The sequence below is a fragment of the Pogoniulus pusillus genome, chromosome 41, assembly GCF_015220805.1.
Source record: "Pogoniulus pusillus isolate bPogPus1 chromosome 41, bPogPus1.pri, whole genome shotgun sequence".
NCBI classification, from domain to species: Eukaryota; Metazoa; Chordata; class Aves; order Piciformes; family Lybiidae; genus Pogoniulus; species Pogoniulus pusillus.
In genome coordinates, this window is record NC_087304.1 from 3,961,587 (window position 1) to 3,976,151 (window position 14,565).

The 14,565-nt window shown below is 56.7% G+C and overlaps 1 protein-coding gene across 3 annotated transcripts in view; it reads left to right on the top strand.

The window, feature by feature from the left end:
• Window positions 1-14,565, top strand: part of ACSBG2 (acyl-CoA synthetase bubblegum family member 2) — a 28,198-nt gene continuing 13,633 nt past the window's right edge. Inside the window, exons 1-5 of one of the 3 annotated variants that reach the window (XM_064175125.1) lie at window positions 1-32; window positions 6,628-6,754; window positions 10,808-10,887; window positions 12,052-12,293; window positions 13,378-13,466. In XM_064175125.1, coding sequence (XP_064031195.1) covers window positions 6,651-6,754; window positions 10,808-10,887; window positions 12,052-12,293; window positions 13,378-13,466 — 515 coding nt within the window. In that variant the 5' untranslated portion in view covers window positions 1-32; window positions 6,628-6,650. Of the gene's footprint in view, window positions 33-5,027; window positions 5,413-6,627; window positions 6,755-10,807; window positions 10,888-12,051; window positions 12,294-13,377; window positions 13,467-14,565 lie in introns of those variants that run through there. The other 2 variants (XM_064175126.1, XM_064175124.1) reach the window with 2 other exon arrangements.

Consider the following 14,565-nt stretch of genomic DNA (forward strand, 5'->3'; position numbering starts at 1 on the left):
GAGTGGCTGCCGCGCGCCCGCCGCGCTCCGAGGTAACGGCGCGTGCGCGTCCCGCGCGCCCGGCCCCGCCCCTCTGCCGCGGGGGTGGCGGGAACGGGGCAGGGGGTGGCGGGAACGGGGGTAGGGCTCCGGTTCGGCGGCGGCTGGCGGCGCGGGAAAGCCGCCGCTGGCCACGCGAGTCGTGACAGGCCCCGGGCTGCGTGCGTGCGTGCCGGGGGCTCACAGCAGGCCGTGCGCCTCAGCCTGGCTCTGTCCGCCGCGCAGCCCTCCCGGTGTCTCCCGTGGGAGGCGCTGTCCGTGCCTATACCTTCGGGTGTCGTTCCGTGGGAGGCTGCGTCCGTGCTCTGTCCCTGCGGGTGACCCCCTTAGGACACTCTGTCCGTACTGAGTTCCTCCGGGTGTCCCACCGTGGGAGGCTGTGTCCGTGCCTTGTCCCTCCAGGTGTCTCCCGTGGGGGACTCGGTCCGTGCCCTGTCCCTATGGGTGTCCCCCGTGGGAGACTTATGTCCATGCCGTGTCACTCCGTGTGTCCCCCCGTGGGAGACTCTGGCCGTGCCCTCTCCCTCTGGTGAGAGCCTAAGTTCTGGTGCCCTGCAGGAAGGGATTCCCACCCGTGCGCAGAGTGGAGATGTGTGGTGAAAGCAGAGCTGGGAAGAGGAAGTCATGAGCTGGGGAAGTCACCCAAGCCAGCCCTGTGTCCTGCAACAGCAATCTGCAGGAGGCTCAGGGTGCTGATGCCTTCAGCTCGCAGTGTCTTGGTGCCTCTGGCTCTGGGAGCTGTGGAAGCCCTTGGCCTGCATGACAAAGTGATGCCCTGCGGGCAGCTCTGCTCAGTCCAGCTTCAGCTCTGACTGCAGTGCAGACCAATGTCCACCTGCAAGGTCTCCGGTCCATGAGATGTCCAGGTGGGCAGCAGAGCCAATGGCATCCTGGGCTGGCTCAGGAGCAGTGTGGGCAGCAGCACAAGGGAGGTTCTTGTGCCCCTGTGCTCAGCACTGCTCAGGACACCCCTGCAGTGCTGTGTCCAGTTCTGGGCTCCTCCATTGCAGAGAGCTGTTGAGGTGCTGGAAGGTGTTTGGAGCAGGGCAGCAAGGCTGGGGAGGGGCCTGGAGCAGAGCCCTGTGAGGAGAGGCTGAGGGAGCTGGGGGGGTGCAGCCTGCAGCAGAGGAGGCTCAGGGCAGAGCTCATTGCTGCCTGCAGCTGCCTGCAGGGAGGCTGTAGCCAGGTGGGGTTGGGCTCTGCTGCCAGGCAGCCAGTGACAGAAGAAGGGGCCCCAGGCTGAAGCTGTGGCAGGGCAGGTTGAGGCTGGATGTGAGGAGGAAGTTGTTGGCAGAGAGAGTGATTGGCACTGGAATGGGCTGCCCAGGGAGGTGGTGGAGTGGCTGTGGCTGGAGGTGTTGAAGCCAAGCCTGGCTGGGGCACTGAGTGCCATGGTCTGGTTGGTTGGGCAGGGCTGGGTGCTAGGTTGGGCTGTTTGAGTTTGGAGCCTGCTTCATTCTGTGACGCTTGTGGAGCTCTCTGTGGCCTTCAGGTGAAGGTGTGTTCAGAGCCCACCCACGTCCCGTGGGCTGTCAGCAGCCTGCCCCTTCTCAGACTTGTCCTTTGCTTTGTTGGTGAAGCTCTGCAGCTGTTTCAGTCAAATTGTTCCAGCACCTTCCAGTTCTGCTCCCTCAGAGCAGCAGACACTTTGTATTTAAATGACTTCAGCTGTTCCACAGCTTTAATTAGAGGGAGGTTCCCCTCGGCAGCTTTTGTTCGGGTGTGTTCTTGATGCTCCTGAAGGTCTGCGCTGCTCCTCAGCCTGCTGACTCCTCTAGAGACAGTGCAGGGCAGGAGGGGATCTTTAGGGATCCTCTTTGTCTCCAGCGATCTACCAGGAGGGTAAGCCTGGCTCTGAGTGTGCCACGAAATCTGTCCCCATCTTTCTTAGAGCTGTCATGAGGCCACCTCCAGCCTTTGTCTGGAGACTTCCTTGCTGCATTAAAGAGCAGGAGGCAGCAGAAGTGCTCTAATTAGTGCAAGGGTCGAGCAGGGACTCAGAGGAGCCTTCAGCCCCTTGTTGGGAGGATGGAGGGTGGAGGATTGCAGAAGGGGCTGAGGCCTGACGGCAGCTGCTGCAGTGAGTCCCTCCTCACCTAGAGCCTTGGACTGTCCTTGAGCAAGAGAGGTGCTGCTGCCACCCCCGGCAGGCACCAGGCGGTCTGGTGCCCTGTGCGTGCCTCTGGATGTGGGTTCGAGTGCCCCCAGGCTGGGGAGGGAACCGAACCCAAGGCTCCCAGGTCTGGGGGGGTTGCTCCTAGCACTGGGCTTCTCTGCACCGATAATGTCCCTTTCATAGACTCCCAGCATGGTGGGGGTGGGAGGGGACCTCTGGAGCTCATTCACAGTGTCACAGCATCACCAAGGTTGGAAGAGACCTCACAGATCATCAAGTCCAACCCTTTACCACAGAGCTCAGCTCCAGCAGGGCACCCACAGCAGCTTGCCCAGGAGCACAATGCCCCAGGGGGGTGGTGGGGTTGGAAGCTCTGCAGAGGAGGAGACTCCACAGCCTCTCTGGGCAGCCTGCTCCATGCCTCCAGCACCCTCACACCAAAGGAGTTTCTCCTCCTGCTCGGATGGAACCTCCTGGGTGCCAGTTTGTGCCCACTGCCCCCTTGGCTTGTCCCTGGGCACCACTGAGAGGAGTCTGGCCCCAGCCTCTTGCCCCCCCCCCACAGCTCCTTTAGCTCTTGCTGGGGATTGCTCAGCTCCCCTCTGGGGCTGCTCTTCTGCAGGCTCTCAGCCTTTGCTCCTCCCAGAGCTGCTCCAGGCTCCTCAGCAGCCTTGCAGCCTCCTCTGGACTCTCCTCAGCATTTCCTTCTCTCTCCTGAACTGAGGAGCCCAACACCAGACCCAGCACTGCAGAGGTGACCTCAGCAGAGCAGAGTGGGAGGAGAACTCCTTCCGTTTCCTCCCCTGCCTCCTTCAAAACCCAAGCCCAGCACCAACCCCTGCGGTGGTGCAGCCCAGCCTGGGCTGCTGGGCAAGGGCTGCCAGGTCCCCTCGGAGCTCCAGGGGTGGCAACTCTGCAGCCATCCCTTTCTCACCTGCTCCCGAGTTAACTCTTTGCTGCGTGGGGAGAGCAGAGTTAACTCTTTGCTGCGTGGGGAGAGCAGAGTTAACTCTTTGCTGCGTGGGGAGAGCAGAGTTAACTCTTTGCTGCGTGGGGAGAGCAGAGTTAGCTCTTTGCTGCGTGGGGTGAGCAGAGTTAACTCTTTGCTGCGTGGGGAGAGCAGAGTTAACTCTTTGCTGCGTGGGGAGAGCAGAGTTAGCTCTTTGCTGCGTGGGGAGAGCAGAGTTAGCTCTTTGCTGCGTGGGGAGAGCAGAGTTAACTCTTTGCTGCGTGGGGAGAGCAGAGTTAGCTCTTTGCTGCGTGGGGTGAGCAGAGTTAACTCTTTGCTGCGTGGGGAGAGCAGAGTTAACTCTTTGCTGCGTGGGGTGAGCAATGTTAACTCTTTGCTGCGTGGGGAGAGCAGAGTTAACTCTTTGCTGCGTGGGGTGAGCAGAGTTAACTCTTTGCTGCGTGGGGAGAGCAGAGTTAACTCTTTGCTGCGTGGGGTGAGCGGAGTTAACTCTTTGCTGCGTGGGGTGAGCAATGTTAACTCTTTGCTGCGTGGGGTGAGCAGAGTTAACTCTTTGCTGCGTGGGGAGAGCAGAGTTAACTCTTTGCTGCGTGGGGTGAGCGGAGTTAACTCTTTGCTGCGTGGGGTGAGCAATGTTAACTCTTTGCTGCGTGGGGAGAGCAGAGTTAGCTCTTTGCTGCGTGGGGAGAGCAGAGTTAACTCTTTGCTGCGTGGGGTGAGCAATGCTAACTCTTTGCTGCGTGGGGAGAGCAGAGTTAGCTCTTTGCTGCGTGGGGTGAGCAGAGTTAACTCTTTGCTGCGTGGGGAGAGCAGAGTTAACTCTTTGCTGCGTGGGGAGAGCAGAGTTAACTCTTTGCTGCGTGGGGAGAGCAGAGTTAACTCTTTGCTGCGTGGGGTGAGCAGAGTTAACTCTTTGCTGCGTGGGGTGAGCAGAGTTAACTCTTTGCTGCGTGGGGTGAGCAGAGTTAACTCTTTGCTGCGTGGGGAGAGCAGAGTTAACTCTTTGCTGCGTGGGGAGAGCAGAGTTAACTCTTTGCTGCGTGGGGAGAGCAGAGTTAACTCTTTGCTGCGTGGGGTGAGCAGAGTTAACTCTTTGCTGCGTGGGGTGAGCAATGTTAACTCTTTGCTGCGTGGGGTGAGCAGAGTTAACTCTTTGCTGCGTGGGGTGAGCAGAGTTAACTCTTTGCTGCGTGGGGTGAGCAGAGTTAACTCTTTGCTGCGTGGGGAGAGCAGAGTTAACTCTTTGCTGCGTGGGGTGAGCGGAGTTAACTCTTTGCTGCGTGGGGTGAGCAGAGTTAACTCTTTGCTGCGTGGGGAGAGCAGAGTTAACTCTTTGCTGCGTGGGGTGAGCGGAGTTAACTCTGCTGCGTGGGGTGAGCAGAGTTAACTCTTTGCTGCGTGGGGTGAGCAGAGTTAACTCTTTGCTGCGTGGGGTGAGCAGAGTTAACTCTTTGCTGCGTGGGGAGAGCAATGTTAACTCTTTGCTGCGTGGGGTGAGCAGGAGGTGTGGATGAGTCAGTGGCGGGGGGGGGTTAGGGATGATGATCTCCTGAGCTGCTGCTGTCCGCTGGGGCTGGTCGTGGCTTTTCCCCACCCCTCGGAGCCAGCAGGGATGGAGTCACAGGATGAAAGGGCTGCTTTCTTTAGCTCCTGCCTGCCGTCAGCCAGCCACGGGGGTTTCGCGTTGCCTGCTTCAAGTTACGTCTGTGATGATGATGATGATGATGATGCCAGGTGGAAAAATCAGCCCCTGAAAACTCCACCTCCCGAAAGGCTCACACCCAAGCTTCCAGCATCCCTCATAGAATCAAGCAGGTTGAAAGAGACCTCCAAGCTCATCCAGTCCATCCTAATCCCCTCCCCCCCCCCCCAGCCCTATCCAATCAACCAGACCCTTGGGGAGCAATTTAAAGCTCAGTCTTGGCCAAGTCCCGGGTACCAAAACACCCGAGATAAAACAATCACTCTTGGCTTAGGTGACAAAATCCCTTAGGGGGGATGCAGCCCCCACCCTCGTGGCTCTCTGCGTTTGTGTCTTTCCCCAGCTGCCTACCCCCAAAGCTGTGACGTGTCAGAGTCAGGCGTGGGGCCAGGGCTTCCTTAAGAGGCGGTGTGTGGGGTGAGGAGCTGCTTCCAATTGCGAGGCAGCAGCACATGACATAAGATGCTCCAGATCTGCCTCCTGGGCGCTAGTTTAAAACTGAAGGGCTGTAGAGATCGGGGCTGAGCTGGAGCCGCTGCAGCCGGCGGGGGATGAGGGCAGAGGCTGCTCCTGCAGCCCTCAGCGGTGGGTTGCAGGGGAGGGGGAGAAGGTGGTGTGAGAGCTGAGGGGGAGCGTTTGGGGAGGGGGAGAAGGTGGTGTGAGAGCTGAGAGGGAGCGTTTGGGGAGGGGGAGAAGGTGGTGTGAGAGCTGAGTGGGAGCATTTTGGGAAGGGGAGAAGGTCTGAGAGCTGAGTGGGAGCATTTTGGGAAGGGGAGAAGGTCTGAGAGCTGAGTTGGGAGCATTTGGGGAGGGGGAGAAGGTGGTCTGAGAGCTGAGGGGGAGCATTTGGGGAGGGGGAGAAGGTCTGAGAGCTGAGTGGGAGCATTTGGGGAGGGGGAGAAGGTGATCTGAGAGCTGAGTGGGAGCATTTTGGGAAGGGGAGAAGGTCTGAGAGCTGTGTTGGGAGCATTTGGGGAGGGGGAGAAGGTCTGAGAGATGAGTGGGAGCATTTTGGGAGGGGGAGAAGGTGGTCAGAGCTGAGTGGGAGCATTTGGGAAGGGGGAGAAGGTCTGAGAGCTGAGTGGGAGCATTTGGGGAGGGGGAGAAGGTCTGAGAGCTGAGGGGGAGCATTTGGGAAGGGGGAGAAGGTCTGAGAGCTGAGGGGGAGCATTTGGGGAGGGGGAGAAGGTCTGAGAGCTGAGGGGGAGCATTTGGGAAGGGGGAGAAGGTCTGAGAGCTGAGGGGGAGCATTTGGGGAGGGGGAGAAGGTCTGAGAGCTGAGGGGGAGCATTTGGGAAGGGGGAGAAGGTCTGAGAGCTGAGTGGGAGCATTTTAGGAGGGGGAGAAGGTCTGAGAGCTGAGGGGGAGCATTTGGGGAGGGGGAGAAGGTCTGAGAGCTGAGGGGGAGCATTTGGGGAGGGGGAGAAGGTCTGAGAGCTGAGAGGGAGCATTTTGGGAGGGGGAGAAGGTCTGAGAGCTGAGGGGGAGCATTTTGGGAGGGGGAGAAGGTCTGAGAGCTGAGGGGGAGCATTTTGGGAGGGGGAGGGAAGGGGGAAAGAAGGTAAAATGGTTTTTGTCTGGGGGGGGGAGGGATGTGGCTGTTTTTTGGGCGGTGGGAATGGATTTAGCTGCTGCAGCTGCTGAGCTGTTTGGGCTGAGCCCGGCTCGGAACTGGCCAGGTTCGATGCGAAATGCAGCAGCCTGAGGTCGTGCCTCGCTCCAGAGCTCCATCGGCAGCTGGAAGGTGGATTCGTTGCTGGTGTCTGCTTGGCTCTGGATGTTGAACCTCTCTTCTCCCAGGGCTGGGCGAGGAGGACGCAGGGATGGCGCTGGTGGAACCTGTCCCCGCGGCTTACTTCTCTTCAGCTCCCGAAGGCAAGCAGGGGGAGGTGGCACTGGAGGATGTGCTGCTTGGATCTCCAGCCAGGTCTGTCTGCTTTCAGCTTTGCTTTTCTCCTCTGACCTCTCTGCAGGCAGGCTGTGGGTTGTGTTGCCATGGTTACTTCAGATGCTTTTGGGCTTGGGTGAAATTCCTAACGTGGATTCATGAAATGGGTCGAGATTGGAAGGGACCTTCAAGATCATCCAGTTCTAACCCCACTGCCATGGGCAGGGACACCTCCCAGCAGCCCAAGGCTCATCCAGCCTGGCCTTGAACACCTCCAGGGAGGAAACATCCACAGCCTCCCTGGGCAACCTGTGCCATGTCTCCTCACCCTCACTGTCAACAGCTCCTTCCTCCTCTCCAGCCTCAATCTGCCCTCTCCCAGCTGCTATTCCATGAACAGCAAGCTGGCTCCAGAGCTCATCTCCCAAACCTCTCCCCTTTGCTATCCCAAATGGGTCCCTTCTTTTATTTAATGCCCCTCCCTGGGCAACCTGTGCCAGTGTCTACCCACCCTCACTGGTAACAATTTCTTCCTCTTCCCCAGTCTCCATCTCCCCTCTCCCAGCTCAAAGCCATTCCCTTTGAACAAGTCCTTCTCCAGCTCTCCTGGAGCCTTTTCAGGTGCTGGAAGGCTGCTCTGAGGTCTCCCTGGAGCCTTCTCTCCAGCCTGACCAGCCCCAACTCTCCCATCCTGTCCTCACAGGGGAGTTTCTCCAGCTCTCCATTACCAAATGTTAACTCTTTGTGCCCACCCAAAAGCTCCACTGTCACCCTCTGAAAAGAAGAGGAGCAGAAGGAAATTGGCTGCTCCTGTTTCTGCTACCAGTTGTTGCTCCCACACAGTGGATGGAGCTTGGACTGTGTGGGTGATCTAAATGCAAAGCCTTAGGAACAGGCTGCTCAGGGAGGTGCTGGAGTCACCATCCCTGGAGGTGCTCAATAAACCTGTGGATGTGGCACTTTGGGACATGGTTCAGGGGGATTGGGTTGCTGCTTGGCCCTGATGATCTTTGAGGTCTTTTTCAGCCAAAGTGATTCCCTGATAACATCCTTTGTATCAGCAAGGAAGGACCTTTGTGGCTATGAGAATGATTTAGGGACAAGAGGAGCTAAGGCTGAGCCCTGGGGCTGTGGAGCCTGCAGAAGAGCAGCCCCAGAGGGGACCTGAGCAATCCCCAGCAAGAGCTAAAGGAGCTGTGGGGGGGCAAGAGGCTGGGGCCAGACTCCTCTCAGTGATACCCAGGGACAGGCTGAGGGGCAGTGGGCACAAACTGGCACCCAGAAGGTTCCAACTGAGCAGGAGGAGAAACTGGTTTGGTGTGAGGGTGCTGGAGGCCTGCAGCAGGCTGCCCAGAGAGGTTGTGGAGTCTCCTTCTGTGCAGAGCTTCCAACCCCACCCTGGGCAAGCTGCTGTGGGTGCCCTGCTGGAGCAGGGAGGTTGGACTGGGGGAGCTCCAGAGGTCCCTTCTCAACCTCACTGCTCTATGATCTGTGTCATCATTGCTCCTGCTCCAACCCTCTCTGCAGCATTGCTGTGGTCAGAGAATCACATCTCCAGGGAGGCCACTTTGTGTGTCAGCTTCACACCCCCCTGGGGTTCTCCCTCTTAGTCCCAGCAGCCTCTTGCTGAAGAGCAGATCAATGCTCCAAGGGTCTTTGTGCCACCACCTCGTGCTGGGGCAGCACAGCCACACAACTGCTTACCTCATTTGTTTTGTAAGCTGCATTTGAATTCTGTGTCATAAGAGGAAGGAAAAGATGAGTCAGGCCACAGGAAGGGGAGTTGCTGGGGGGGGGGGGGGGGGGGGGGATGATTTCTGCTGTTCCTGGGCCATTTGCCTGCTTTGATCATAAAAGCAGGTGGAGAAATGGTGCAGAGCTGTTGCAGCTGAGGATTGATTGGTGCTGGGAAATGTTCTCCATCATCAGGAGGAAATGTGTGGTGGGGAACATTTTGTAATCCCTGGGAGAGAGGAAGCAAGAAAAAGGAGCCTGGAGCTGCCCTCTGCTTTCTGCCCAGGTCAGAGCAGCACTTCTGCTTCTGGACAGTGCCAGGGCAATGGTCACAGCAGATCACAGACCCTTAGAGGTTGGAAAGGACCTCATTGAGTGCAACCCTGACCTCATTGAGTGCAACCTTCCTGCCCAAGCAGGATCTTCTCTGTGCTTTAAACCTTCATCTGCTCAAAGAGGCAAGAGTTGAAAGTCCCTAGAAACTGAGAACATCAACCAAAAGGAAGCCACTTAACCCCTTCATGTGCTGCCTTGGCTCCTCTTTGCTGGAAAGGGAGGAAACATGAGGCTGGGGGTGGATGCACCCTGCCTGGGTTAGGCTGAATGGCTTCCATGATCCCCTCCCAGGAGCTGAGTGGCATCTGTGGGACCTCCAGGATCTCCCTCCTGTGTGCAGGAGTGGTCTGGTCCTGACAGGCTTAGCTCTTGAGGCTGAGCTTTGTCCCAGAGCTGCCCCTGTAGAGGGTTGGGGCTGTTGTGATGTCAGAGTCCTGCAGCCCTTCTAGAAGAGCAGGAGGTTGGTGCTAGGGACAGGTTTTTCCACCAAACACAGCTGTGGGGAAGGGTCAAGACCTGGCACTGGCCTGAAGAGCAAAGCCCTTGGTGATGGCCTGCAGCACAGGGCCCCAGGGGGGCTGCTGGGCAAGGCAAGATGGAAACTCTTTGGTTCTCTGCCATACAAGCCTTGGCTTGGCTAAAACCTGGAGCAGTGATCCAAGTGGGGCATTGCCCAGAGCAAGGGGGCAGGGTGGCATGGGGCTTGGCTGCCAAATCTCCCAGGGTCTGTAGTGGGCTTGAGTGTTCCTCCTCCTCTTCATCACTCAGGGCTATGAGAGGGTCTCTTGGAGAGGGATGGAGGAAGAGCTCTGCTCTACAGCTGTGGGTGGCTCTAACCATTTCCTACCAGGTCAAAAGGGGCAACTTGCAGCTGGCACTGCAGGGCAGGCTCCTGGGGAGGAGTGTGGCTGGAGCAGATTATGTCCTGGTTCTCCCTCTCCTCAGAAGCCTTCAGTGGGAGCCTGAGGTGCTGGCTCCTGTGGGAACCTCCAAGGACAACATTGCCTGTTAAATCAGCTTCCTGCTCCTCAGCTGGCCTGACCTCCTGCAGGGGGTTCTGCAGGACATCACTTCAGATGTCCCCACAGGGTCACTGCTGTAGGATTTGTGCCTTTCCCCTTCATTAGTACTGGAGAGAAGAGATAAGCACCAGATCCCAGTGTCCCTTCTTGCCTCCCTCCTCCTCCTCCTCACCACTGTAGGCTCTGTTTCAAGCAGCTGGAGCAGAGCTCTGGACTTCACTTGTTGTTTTCTGGGTGATGGTTGTGGACCCTCTGCAGCTCTCCTGAAATGGTAGCTGCAGTGAGGCCAGCAGGGCACTGCTGAGGCCAAACTTTGAGTGCTGGGTTCAGTTTTGGGTCCCACACTTCCAGAAGGACATTGAGGAGCTGGAGCAGGTCCAGAGAAGAGCAATGAAGCTGGGGAAGGGTCTGGAGAACAGGGCTGGGGGTGTGCAGCCTGGAGGAGGCTGAGGGAGACCTCATTGCTGCCTGCAGCTCCTTGAGAGGAAGCTGGGGCCAGATGGAGCTTGGGCTCTTCTCCCAAAGAGTAAGAGATAAGACAAGAGAAACAGCCTCAAATTGCCTCAGGGGAGGTTGAGATTGGACATGAGGAACAATTTTCTTCCTCAAAAAGGTTGCCAAGGCCTGGCCCAGGCTACCCTGGGCAGTGGTGGAGTCCCCATCCCTGGAGGGGTTACAAAGCCCTGGAGATGTGGTGCTGAGGGCCATGGCTTGCTGCTGCCCTGGCAGTGCTGGGCTAAGGCTTGGACTCCAGGATCTTGAAGGTCTTTTCCAGGCAGAAGGCTTCCATGGCTCTCCATATGTGCTTAAAAGCAGCCCAGGCAAAGCCTGTGCAGGCTCTGAGGGGGAGCAGCTCCACTGCTGTGACCATGCAGGGTGGGAAAATGAATTCCTTGATTTTTTCAGGATCCACTTTGAGATCCAAGGATGACTACAAGTGATGGAGCCAGCCTGGGATGTTCTTCAGCCTCATCCAGGGCTAATTGGTTTTGTCTTGCAGAACTGCTGAGGTCCACAGCGTTGAGGCAGATGAAGATACAAAGCCCAAGGGGTGTCAGGTGGCCACACCTGGTTGCAAAGGTAAGTGGTGGACATGAAAATGATTGTTGAAGGGGGAGAGAAAGGACCTGACCAAACCAGAACAGTGGAAGAAGAAACTCAACTTGCAGGGTGGCCTGACCAGAGGTGACTTGGACTTGACAGCATTAGATGTGCTTCATGGACAAGCTTCAAGGGGGTGGCACTGGCCAATGCCTGTGGACCAGGTGGTGCCATCCTGCTCTCAGACCTCCTTAAGGAAAAACACAGCTCAGGGGTTGTGGTTGTTGAAGGAAGCTGGCACCTGGGCAACAAATTGGGAGGCAGCAAAGCAGATTGGAGGTGGGTCCAGAACTGGCTGAAGGCCAGAGGAGGCCACAAAAATGTCTAAGGGTTGGAGCACAGGCTGAGGGAGCTGGGGGTGTGCAGCCTGCAGAGGAGAAGGCTCCAGGGGGACCTCAGAGCTGCTGCCAGGGATCCTGCTGGAAGGTTGCAGAGAGACTTTTGCTGAGGGGGTCTGAGCCAGGCCAAGGGGGAATGGTTTGGAGCTGAGGCAGAGCAGGGTGAGAGTGGAGCTGAGGAAGCTCTTCAAGGTGAAGGTGCTGAGAGTCTGGCCCAGGCTGCCCAGGGAGGCTGTGGCTGCCTTCTCCTTAGAGGTGTTCAAGGGCAGGTTGGGTGAGACCTTGAGCAGCTGAGTCTAGTTGAGAGGTGTCCCTGCCCCTGGCAGTAGGGCTGGAGTAGATGAGCTCTGAGCTGCCTTCCAACCTAGGCCTTATCCAACACCTTTGCTGACCTGGGTGAGGGGCAGAGTGGACCCTCAGCCAGTTTGCTGCTGCTACCAAGCTGGCAGGAGTGGCTGACAGCCTGCCAGGCTGTGCTGCCAACTCAGAGGGACATTGTGATGCTGCTATGAGTGCCCCTGGATCATTTCCAGAGGTCCCTTCCAACCCTCACCCTGTTGGGATTCTGGGACAAGTGGAAGATGCTCAACAGCATTTGGAAAGTGCTTGTAGAGCTTTCATCTCTGAGAGCTGCTCCAAGAGACTGGGAAGCCATTTGGCAAAGCTGCCAAGAACAGAAGGTCAAAAAGGGAGGTGGGAGGAGGCAGATCAAGGTTGGCTCTGAGGTGTGATGTTTGCTTCAGAGCTGTGTGATGGCTGGAAGCCATCTCTTAAAACTCCTCAACACTTCTCTCTTTCCCACCAGCCTCCTCACCACCTACCTCCAGCCTGTGGACAACACAAAGAGATGGAGAAGTCAAGCTGAGAATGGAGGAGCAGGGCATAGGCAGTGAGGCACCAAAGACTGTTCATCAGCTGCTGCAGGAAGCTGTTAGGAAATATGGGGACTACTATGCCCTTGCCTCCAAAAAAGGTGGCCAGTGGAGAAAACTCACCTACAAGATGTACTATGAGGAGTGCTGGAAGGCAGCAAAAAGCTTTCTGAAGGTGAGATCTTGTTGAGTTCTTCTAGAGCAGGGTTACAGGTTGGGTTTGGTGATTCTGAGAGGCTTATTCCAACCTGGGTGTTTCTGTGATTCAGTGAACCAAGTGCATAAGGGAATGGTTGAGGTGAGGTGGCTGAAGGGTAGAATCCAGGGAGGGGTTGGAAGTACCTTCTGGAGTCCAAAGTAGGGGCACCCAGGGCAGGTCACACAGGAACACATCCAGATGGGACTTGAAAGCCTCCAGAGGAGACCCCACCTGGAGTCCTGTGTGCAGTTCTGGAGCCCTCAACACAAGCAGGGCATGGAACTGTTGGAGCCAGTCCAGAGGAGGCCACCAAGATGGCAAAACCCTTTTTACTTTTGCTTCTCTCCACTGTCTGAAGCTTCACTTCCAGCAGGCAAAGAAGGTTGTTTGCAGAGCAAAATTCAGCACAGCTGGGAAAGGACTTCCAAGTCCACTTAGGAAGGCAGCAGTAGCTCAGGAAGAAGCTGGAGGTGACTCACTCCAGCTCTTCACTGCTCCTGACTGCTGGATTTATAGCCAAAAGCCAGTCCAGAGGAGGCCACCAAGATGCTGAGAGGGCTGCAGCAGCTCTGCTCTGAGGACAAGGCTGAGAGAGTTGGGGTTCTGCAGCCTGGAGAGGAGAAAGCTTGGAGGAGACCTTGGAGTGGCCTTGCAGGATCTGAAGTGGGCTGCAGGAGGGCTGGGAAGGGACTATTGATAAGGGCTTGGGATGAGAGGAGGAGGAATGGGTTTGAAGTGGCAGAGGAGAGACTGAAAGTGGATGTTAGGAAGTTGTTTGCAGTGAGGGTGGTGAGACCCTGACACAGGTTGCTCAGGGAGGTTATGGAGCACAGAAGCACCCAATGGGATCTTTGATCCCATTGGGTGCTTCTGTGCTCCACAACCTCCCTGGAGGAGTTAAAGACCAGGTTGGATAAGGCTTTGAGCAACCTGTTCTAGTGGGAGCTGTCCCTGCCTATGGCAGGGGAGGGTTGGAACTGGCTGAGCTTTGAGCTCCCTTCCAACCTAACCCATTCCAGGATGCTCTGAAGGTTGCTGTAACCTCCTCTCTTGTTTACAGCTGGGCCTGGAGCGTTTCCATGGAGTCTGCATCTTGGGATTCAACTCTGCAGAGTGGTTCATTGCTGACATTGCAGCTATCCTGGCAGGGTAAGAGTTGGCTGCTGGCTCTCACTGTGCCTTTTTGCACCTCAGCATTTCAGTCCTCGTGGCAGAAGCAGTTTAGTGTTTAAAACCAACCCAAACCCACACAAGAAACTGAACCTCAAAAGCTGCTCAGAATGAACTCAAACCTGCTTGTGTCTGAATCTAAGGAAGGTAATGAGAGCCTGAACTCTCCATTGGGAGTTAATGAGCTAAAAAATCATCATTTTAGGGCTTTTTTTTTTTTACCCCACATTCTTCTGGCAAAGTCAAGTGGGTGAGTCCCTGAAGCAAACTAAACCACACTGATTGAGGTGCTCAAGAAACAATTGGGTGAGGCACTTAGTGCCATGGTCTAGTTGATGGGACAGGGCTGGTTGGACTGGATGAGCTTGGAAGTCTCTTCCAACCTGCTCGATTCTGTGAAGATATGATGGGAAATGCCAGAGAATTCCAGTGTGGAGGGGTTGGATCTCTGGAGTGTTGGAGCAGGAGCAATGATGACACAGATCATAGAGCAGTGGGGTTGGAAGGGACGTGTGGAGTGTTGAAGCAGGAGTAATGACACAGATCATAGAGCAGTGGGGTTGGAAGGGACCTCTGGAGTGTTGGAGCAGGAGTAATGACACAGATCATAGAGCAGAGGGGTTGGAAGGGACCTCTGGAGTGTTGGAGCAGGAGTAATGACACAGATCACAGAGCAGTGGGGTTGGAAGGGACCTCTGGAGTGTTGGAGCAGGAGTAATGACACAGATCATAGAGCAGAGGGGTTGGAAGGGACCTGTGGAGTGTTGGAGCAGGAGTAATGACACAGATCATAGAGCAGTGTAGTTCTGAAGCTCCTCCAGTCCAACCTCCCTGCTCCAGCAGGGCACCCACAGCAGCTTGCCCAGGAGCACAATGCCCAGGGGGGGTTGGAAGCTCTGCACAGAAGGAGACTCCACAACCTCTCTGGGCAGCCTGCTGCAGGCCTCCAGCACCCTCACACCAAAGGAGTTTCTCCTCCTGCTCAGCTGGAACCTCCTGGGTGCCAGTTTGTGCCCATTGCCCCTTGGCCTGCCCCTGCACATCACTGAGAGGAGTCTGGCCCCAGCCTCTTGCCCCC